Genomic DNA, 9,054 nt, shown 5'->3' on the forward strand with positions numbered 1-9,054 from the left:
TTTTCCATAATATCATGGCTACAGGGGCTGGAGCAGCCTGGCACAGTGGAAGGTGTCCCTGCCATGGCAGGGGTGGCACTGGGTGGGCTTTAAGGTCCCTTCCAACCCAAATGATTCTGTAATTCCACACTTTAATTCTCAAAACAATACACATTCAGGAAAATGCTGCTTTTATTTTGCTTTTTCCCTTTTTTATGCTTCCTCCAGAACGCCTGACTGAGAACCTCCGCGTGGGCCAGACTTCTCTGGTGGCTGCCCAGATGTTTCTCTTCTTCAGAGTTCTCTTGTTGAGGATTTCCCCTCAACATCTCACCTCGTTGTGGCCAATCATGGTCACAGAACTGGTAAGAAAGAAGTTTTGAACATTTAAAAAAAAAAAAAAATTACATTTGAAAAAAAATCAGCCTGTGGTTTTTCCCAGTTTAGATTTTTCCTCTTCCCTGCTTGGAAATGTTTCCACAGTTTTGCATTAATCTGATCATGTGTGGAGGAAATGTTAAATTGTGATTAGGAAATTCCTTTTGGATTAATTTTGGTGTTGTTAACGGAATCTGTTGCCTGAGTTATTAATTTGTTACAAGTCATAAAGGTTCCTTTTCAATGTCAGTCATCACTTTTAGATGGGATTGAGTTGTATGAATATTTCAGCTTCTCAATAATTATTTCTTTAAAGATCCAGACATTTCTACAGCTGGAGGAAGATTTAACTGAGGAAGAGGAACCAGCAAAGTAAGAGCTGCCATTTGAGAGATTCTTTAAAATTAATTAATTTAATTAATGCTCTGAGATAGGGAGGAGAGTTTGAGAGATTTCTTTAAAATTAATAAATTAATTCTCTGCAATAGGGAGGAGCCAACAGGACATTTTGCTATTGGATTTTTATTTTTCTATTACTGTTAAAAAAATTTAGATTTTTTTTAGCAGCTTAAATAGTGATATGCTTAAAAATATATGTACTAATTATTAGTTGTGTACAAAAATAAATGCTAAGTTGGCAGTCAAATATTTTAACATGGTGCCATTTTTTGGTATGTTTTAGATTATTTTGCTCCTACAGAGCAAAAATAAAATGAAAATACTTGTACAAGAGCCTCCTACAGAATAAAAATAATGGTCCAAGAGCTCCTTTGTGTAAATATGGGCATTCCTCTTGTGCTGACTGAAAAACCTTGGGTGGATTGGAGTTTGAATGGACCTTTTTTTAAATTGAAACACAGGAGCAACAGCAAAATCAGCAAAGCCAAAGGCTCGGGGGATGGCAGCGGGGCTGAGATCCAGCCCAAGGAGCTGTGCCTGTACCTGGCAGCCTGCAAATTCCTGGACACAGCACTTTCCTTCCCCCCTGACAGGATGCAGCTCTTCCAAATGTGAGTCTCTCTTCTCCTCCTGTTCCTTTATCCTTTAAAGGAATTGTGTTTCCCTCACGATTTCATTTTGCCTTTCATCAGTTCCTTTTAGGAGTGCTGATATTGGATATATGGCGATAAATATGGTGATAAATGGGATTTGGGAGAAAAGTTTGGTCTTGGTATAGGAGGATTTCCCTATCCTCTTTAGGATTCCTTAACTTGGAAAACTGGGAGAGGAGAAAGGTGAAGATTGTTTTCCATCTGCACATACCTGGGAATGTTTTGGGGCTGGTTGTATTTAAATATTGACAAATTAGTAATGTAATAATTCATTAATAGCAACGGAGAACACTGATGAGAGATTTTTGTAGAAACAACCGGTACTGCACTAAAGTAGGCTTGATCCAAACAAGGGTTTTCATCTTTTTAAGGAATCAATCAATTTTTTTCAGGTACAAATGGGCCTTTGTGCCAGAGGTGGACACAGAATCATCTCCTGTCACCTCCCACCTGGTGGAAAACCACCAGGAATGCCAACCACACATCGTGAGGATCATGGATCTGCTCAGGATGAAATATGGGGTAAACAAACTTCTTATTTTTTTAATACATTAATTTACTTTTCCAAACACAAGATTTTTAGTTATTCAGAGTTATTTAGATATTCCCTGTGAGGAAGAGGAAGAGCAGCTGTGGCTGCCCCTGGATCCCTGGCAGTGCCCAAGGCCAGGCTGCATGGGGCTTGGAGCAGCCCGGGGTAGATGAAGGTGTCCCTGCCCCTGGAGCTGGCTGATCTTTGGTGTCCCTCCCAACCCAAACCATTCCATCATAGAAATTCTGTAAGAAAGCAAAGTCACCTCTTTTCCAACAAGTGCTTCGGGGTTTTTTTTAATTTTGAATAAAATTGATGAATCTTTGATTTCCAACAGATAAATGACCTCAGCAAGGAAAGGCAGGAATCTTGGTTTCAAGGCCTTTGGTCTGGAAATGGGATTATTTCATGGCAACCTTCCAGCCACTCTTGACCTGGTGTTGTTCTCCTTAAATGCCAGCTTTTAAGTTATTGAAGGGATTTTTAGATATTCCCTGTGAGGAAAAGACTGCCCAGAGCAGCTGTGGCTTCTTCTGGATCCCTGGAATTGTCCAAGGCCAGGTTGGACAATGGGGCTTGGAGCACCATGGGACAGTGGAGGAGCTCATGGATGAGCTGGATGATCTTCAAGGTCCTTTCCAACCTTTACCTTTATTACATCCCCGCTTTTTTTCTTTTCAGGACCCAGAGCACCCCGAGGGAGCTGCCAGGAATCCCAAATTCCCCCTGCTGAGCCTGCGCTCCGTGTCCAGCATCACCCAGCTGCTGCCTTTCTTCCAGACTCTGTGCTGGGCCTTCACAGCCCGAGGCAGTGACCCCCACAATTCCCACCCCTCTGCAGCTGCCTCCGTGGATTCTCTTGGCAGCAACAGCAGCAGGATCCTGCAGCAGCTGGAGGACAGTGTGGAATGTGACTTCCTGGAAAATATGGAAAGTTGAGCCTCACCTGGGACACTCCTGCTGGATCAAACACAGGGAAAGCTTGGCTGAAATTCCATTTTTTTTCCCCCAAATTTCCAGCTACGTTTTGGGATTTCTCTTCTATTATTCAGGAGCTGGTGGTAAAAAGCAGGAATCTCCTGTTGCTGTGGTGGGAAAAAAGGGCAGTTTGGTGGGAATTTCTCAGAGTTCCTGTGTTTTATTTGTTTTCCATGGGAAGGATTAAAGACATTTTGTACATAGGGGAAGAATATTTTGAACTTGGTGGAAGCAGCAGCTGTCCTGGGACTTCTCCCGGACTTTAAAGTGCTTTTGGAACTGTGTCCTGAAGGAAAATTGAAGGAAAATCCAATATTGCATGTTAGTGTACAATCAGTTTGCAGCGAGTCATTTCCTGAGGTGAAATCCCTTAATTTGACCTAAATTGATCAAATTCCAAACAAATGCCCCAAATTCCTCACAGATGGATTGGCTGAGTCTCATCATTGTGCAAGGAGCTGCAGCTTTTCCCTGGCTGTAATTTCAGCTCTGTGCTAGAACAGCATCTTCAGGCGTAGCAAATCCTTATAAATCAGAAATGTGCATAAAACACAAACCTTTGCAGGAACATTTTGTAATTTGCATTACTTGAGGGGGTTTTTATTTTAATTAATTGATTAAAAGATTTAAATTAATATTTTTTAAATTATAAACTTTTGTTCTTTCAGTGACTCAGGTGGCTGCAGCTTCTGAAATGCAACTAAATGAAGATAATGCTGTAAAAATAGAAATTGCTTAACTAAAATGAAAATAATATTCTTTTTTTGTTTTTGTAAGAACATTTTTTGTACAAAAGAATGTATTTGGCTGTTCCTGGATGGTGAGAGAGGTAGGGGGATCATCCCAGTGCTTTTCCTAAATTAAAAAGGACATGGGAAAAATTTGGTTGGGAATCAAGGATTTCTTTTTCCCAAACTCTCATAACAACGAGGGAGGCTTCTCTGCAGTGGGTTTTAGGTACAGATGGATGAGATTTTCATCTTGGGTTTATAAACTAAAATAATGAAACATCCTTTACTCTTGCACTGGAATACTGTACAAAAATAACAGCACAATAGGCTTGTGCTAAACTTATTTAAATCCTTTGCATTTTTACAGTGAACGAAAGTGGTGGACTGAGGTGTGGTCATTAAGAATGTGAATTGTTTCTATTAATATAATTTATTAATGGTCTCTAATGCTGTTGGAATGAGCACAAGTGGAAAGTTTCCCTTTGAAAGCATTACTTGAATATTGGAGCAGGCCACTGTTAAAATGTTGGTGTTTATTTCCTACCTGTCTGCAATAATTGTTAGGGATAATCTGAACACTCAGGATGGTTTGGTACTTTCAGTTTCCTGCTGGTTGCATTCCATACTTGGATCTTTCCCTTAAAATGCTCAGAAAGGAGAGCAAGGTTAGATGGGGTGTTGGGAAGGAATTCCTGGCTGGGAGGGGCTGGGATGGAATTCCCAGAGCAGCTGTGGCTGCCCCTGGAGCCCTGGCAGTGCCCAAGGCCAGGTTGGACACTGGGGCTGGAGCAGCCTGGCACAGGGGAAGGTGTTGTCCTGCCATGGCAGGGGTGGCACTGGGTGGGCTTTGAGGTCCCTCCAACCCAAATCATTCTAGGATTCCATGATTCTGTTATTCCATCATTCTATCCAATGGTGTTAAAATCTAAGAGAACTTTTTGTCATTAAACTGCTTTCAGTGGCATCAGACATTTAAGGAATTTGCAGAATCCTTCCACTTCAGAAGAAAAAGTTCTTTAAAATTTAGTATCCAAGTAGATCTTTTATAAATAGCATGTGAAAAAGGAGGAAAGGGCTTTAACTAAAAGTCCTGCTTGAGTGCTGGAGGGGCACAGTTCCACAGGTCAAAAGGGGAGTATTTTATTCCTTTATTCCATAACTATTACTTTCCCATGTGGGACTAACTGTGGTTGTTTTCTCCTACTGATAAATCCACTGAGGAGCCGCAGCAGGGCTCTCCTGCTCTGAGCTGGTCCTACCAAAGCAGAACAACCTCGCTGTCCATGAATCTGGAAACATTTTGCCTGGAACTCCAGACATCCTCTCCTGTTCCAGGACAGGAAATGCTTTTGCTTTGCTGTGATTTTGCTTTTCAGTCTAACCAAGCTCAGCTTTGTCTTTTGGACACTTCAGCTCCAATACAGCAGAAAGCGCTCAGAGGGAGACTTGGAAATATTCCAAAGGATTTCATTGTCCTGAAAGAAAAAAATCAGGAGGTGCAACCAAGGTAAACTGCTGAAGAGCAGCAGGACTTGAAGTGTAGAGCATTAAGTGATGGTTGTGTATCCCATACCATACATGAATGTAATTCTTCTATTAATATTAAATGTTATTTTGCAATGCCTTTTCAAATGCAGTTCTTATTTTTCAACCTGCCTTCACTGCTCACTCACCAATTTTAATTTTTATCTGACTCTGGAAAAGCTCCCAAATTCAATCACAGAAAAGATCTCCAAGATCTTTTCCAAGGTCCCAGCTGTGCCCCGTGCCCACCTTGTCCCCAGCCCAGAGCTCTGAGTGCCACATCCAGGGGACACCTCCAGGGATGGGCACTCCAAAGCTCCCTGGGCAGCTCCTTCCAAGGCCTGAGCACCCTTTCCATGGGCAAATTCCTGCTGAAAATCCCACCTCAGGGGATGAGGGCTGTGGATCCCAGGAGCAGGACTCTGCTGCCCCTGCCTTGGGAGAGGCTGTGCTGCTCCTCTCTTCCCGTCTCATCCCACAGCCCTGCTGCTCCACCTCCTGCATCCCTGGCCTTTACAGCCCTGGAACTGGCGCACTGAGATCCCTGTCCCTGCCTGGGACAAGCTTTGGGGAGCTGTGTCTGGAACAGGGAGCTGCTGCAGGGATCATGGATTGACCCTGGGTGGAGAGAGAGACTTCCCAGGAAATCAGGAGCTGCTGCTGCACAGCTCCAGCCTGAACATTTCACATAGCCAAGGCAGTGCCCTGGAATAAATCTCTTTCCTCTTCATCCAGAGAGAAGAACACTCTTCTGTACCATGATCTTTAACAGCTCAGGCTGGAGGAGTGTGGTTTACATGACTGTGTGTGGTAGTTTTAGTTTGAAATTGGGTGGAAATACTGATTTTGTGTAGTGGTTTTGGTTTGTTAATTTGAGATTTTTTTGGTTAATGTACTAATTAGTGTGGTGGGTTCAGTGTTGGTTAATTATTAGTGTACTCACTAGAATGTATTTACTTATTTTTTGCTGTGATATAGGATTAGGAGAAAGGTAAAGTAGGTTTAAAATTTTAGAAGGATATAAAGAAAAAATTATTAACAGCAACTAAAAGAGTAATAGGAATTAGAATAAAATCTTTAGGATACCTTTTTCTTCCAACTTTTTCTTTTTTACTGACAATGTAAAGAAATAAAACCTAAAATTTCAGTCAGTTTACGACTTCTAAAATAGTCTTTTTTTAGTTTATTTAGAGAAGTTCCTCTTGTTAATGTTATGGAGACTTCTCTACAAGAAAACAGTTTTCTCGTGATTCTCTTTATGAATAGCAGCCACCCGGGGAAACTGGTAATTGTGAAATCCTTCTCATTTTTTGTAAGTTTTCTTTTAGTTGTGTTTATGGGCTATGCTAACTTATGGGGTTCTGTTTTAAAGAGGAGTTGTTTAAAGGTAAAGGTTCTCATTATCTATCTCTGAAATCCTCTTCTTCTTGGGGGTACAGCATCTTTATCACTCTTCTTTCTCTGTTTAAAGTTCTCCCAGGATCACAGTTACTTCACCATCTGTTTATTTTAGTGTGGAGGCTACACTGAGGGAAAGCTGCTGCTCCCATTTCACCCTTCCCTGTACCCAGGGCCTCCCCTGGAACATTGTGAGGGGCTGATGTGGATGTGCCAAACACCGAGAGCTGTGGAGCCATCCAAGGATTGCTGTGAGGAACAGGATGTGGCTGGGGAAGGGGCCATGAGGAGGTGGGGCAGCAATTTCTGGGACAAATGTCCTTGTTCTGGCACAGGGAATGTCAGACAAAATTCCCAGATGCTTCTCCAGGGTCATCCTGCTCTGCTCCAGGAGACAAGCTTGGCTGCTGGGGTCAAAGAAGAGAATCCCAGGATCACCAAGGCTGGAAAAGACCTCTAGGCTCTGTCAAGATCCAGTTATTAAAACTATTAAAAATGTCTCTGCCTGAATTAAGGTGCAAACGAGACCATATGCCATGACAATAGTATGGGTTTTATCTGATAGTAAATATGAGAGACAGAAAACAAAGAGATAGAAAAGTGGTGTGCGGGAACAGGAAGAGAGTGGCAGGGACAGAATAAAGAAAATGTCACCACTCCACGGATCCCAGTGATGTTGTATGGATCTTCTCCAGAGCTCTTGGTGCGAGGATCCCACAAAAGCACAGAATCCCAAGGGTTAATGTAGCTCAGGCCCGGGGGGAATGCCCAGGGCTGTCTCTTGCAGCAGACTCCAGATCTGTTGCATCCCGTGCAGTCCTGAGGTGCAAGACTTCAGGAATGACTCAGGGGGGCATTTTGGGACGGATTCTGACACCCCCTGAGGTGTCCCTCATGTGAATGTCCCGTGGGTGTGCCCTGTGGGCTGGGGCTTTGTGTAGGGGAGGATGGATGCTCAGTGCCTCTGAACTTGGGGTGAACCTCTGAGGTGACACCCAAAAGCTCCTCCCCTCCTCTTTCAGGGACGCTGTGGAAAGCTGGCCACTGTGGGCTGTGCTCTCCACACCCCAAACCCTGCCAGAAAAGCATCTCTGCTGGGCTTGGCTCTTTTTTTCCCCTCTCCCTCAGTCCTGTTTGTCTGTCCCTAGGCTGGGATGATTGAACAACAGTGTATCTAGGAGTTCAACTTACAGTCCAAAGTCCCAGTCAGGTGGAGGCTTCTGTGGTTGCAGTTTCTTTATAGAGTTTTTGTTATAATGGGCAAAACTCTTTCACAACAACGCTCAAGGCGTGAATCATTTCAGTCCCGGAAGGCTCCTCACGCCCAGCCATGACCCCAGCACCACCACCACGTTCACCATTAAACCCCAGCCTCAAGTGCCACAACTACAAGTTTTTTGAACGTTTCCAGGGATGGGGACTCCACCACAACCCTGAGTGTCCTGTTCCAGTGTTTGACCATCCTTTCCAGGAAGAAATGTTTCCTAATATCCACCCTGAGCCTGCCCTGGCCCAGCCTGAGGCCGTCCCTCTGCTCCTGTCCCTGTTCCCTGGAGCAGAGCCCGACCCCCCCGGCTGTCCCCTCCTGGCAGGGACTTGTGCAGAGCCACAAGGGCCCCTGAGCCTCCTTTGCTCCAGGCTCAGCCCCTTCCCAGCTCCCTCAGCCCCTGCTGGGGCTCCAGCCCGTTCCCAGCTCCGTTCCCTGCCCTGGACACGCTCCAGCCCCTCCAGGTCTCTCCTGCAGGAGCAGAACTGGGCACAGCCCTCGAGGGGCCTCTCAGAGCCAGCACAGAGGGACAATCCCTGCCCTGCTCCTGCTGGACACACAATTCCTCATCCAGCCCAGCTGCCAGGGGCCTCTTGCCCACCTGGGCACCCCTGGGCTCGTGTCCAGCCCTGTCCCCAGCACCCCCAGGGCCTCTGGGGCACTTTCCCACAGCGCTCCTTCTCTCCAGGCACTCGGAGTGTTCCTGTCTGGATTTAGAAGCAGAACGGTTTCTACTTCGGCATTTCTGCTGATTCCAGGTGTCCAGGGCAGGGAACGGAGCTGGGAAGGGGCTGGAGCCCCAGCAGGGGCTGAGGGAGCTGGGAAGGGGCTGAGCCTGGAGCAAAGGAGGCTCAGGGGGCCCTTGTGGCTCTGCACAAGTCCCTGCCAGGAGGGGACAGCCGGGGGGGTCGGGCTCTGCTCCAGGGAACAGGGACAGGAGCAGAGGGAACGGCCTCAGGCTGGGCCAGGGGAAGTTTAGGTTGGATACTGAGAAATTTTTTTTCCTGGAAAGGGTGCTCAGGTCTTGGCAGGGGCTGCCCAGGGAGGTTTGGAGTGCCCATCACTGGAGGTGCCACCTGGAGGTGGCACTCACTGCTCTGAGCTGGGGACAAGGCGGGGCTCGGGCACAGCTGGCCAGGATGACGTCCAAGCCTCATCCCAATCTAACCCATCCCCTCACTCCGCCCCGCCGCCATCCCCTCACAGCGCCCTCAG

The 9,054-nt window shown here is 45.7% G+C and overlaps 1 protein-coding gene across 1 annotated transcript in view; it reads left to right on the top strand.

Moving 5' to 3' along the window:
- DOP1B (DOP1 leucine zipper like protein B) overlaps positions 1 to 5,282 on the top strand; it is a 47,897-nt gene extending 42,615 nt beyond the window's left edge. The window contains exons 30-34 of the mRNA XM_041399709.1: positions 208 to 344; positions 674 to 729; positions 1,218 to 1,367; positions 1,802 to 1,931; positions 2,623 to 5,282. Of these exons, the coding sequence (XP_041255643.1) occupies positions 208 to 344; positions 674 to 729; positions 1,218 to 1,367; positions 1,802 to 1,931; positions 2,623 to 2,880 (731 nt within the window). The 3' untranslated portion in view covers positions 2,881 to 5,282. The remainder of the gene's footprint in view (positions 1 to 207; positions 345 to 673; positions 730 to 1,217; positions 1,368 to 1,801; positions 1,932 to 2,622) is intronic.
- The last annotated feature ends 3,772 nt before the right edge of the window (positions 5,283 to 9,054 follow it).

The sequence above is a fragment of the Onychostruthus taczanowskii genome, unplaced genomic scaffold (genome assembly GCF_017590055.1).
Source record: "Onychostruthus taczanowskii isolate IOZ18803 unplaced genomic scaffold, ASM1759005v1 scaffold17, whole genome shotgun sequence".
In the NCBI taxonomy this organism is placed as follows: Eukaryota; Metazoa; Chordata; class Aves; order Passeriformes; family Passeridae; genus Onychostruthus; species Onychostruthus taczanowskii.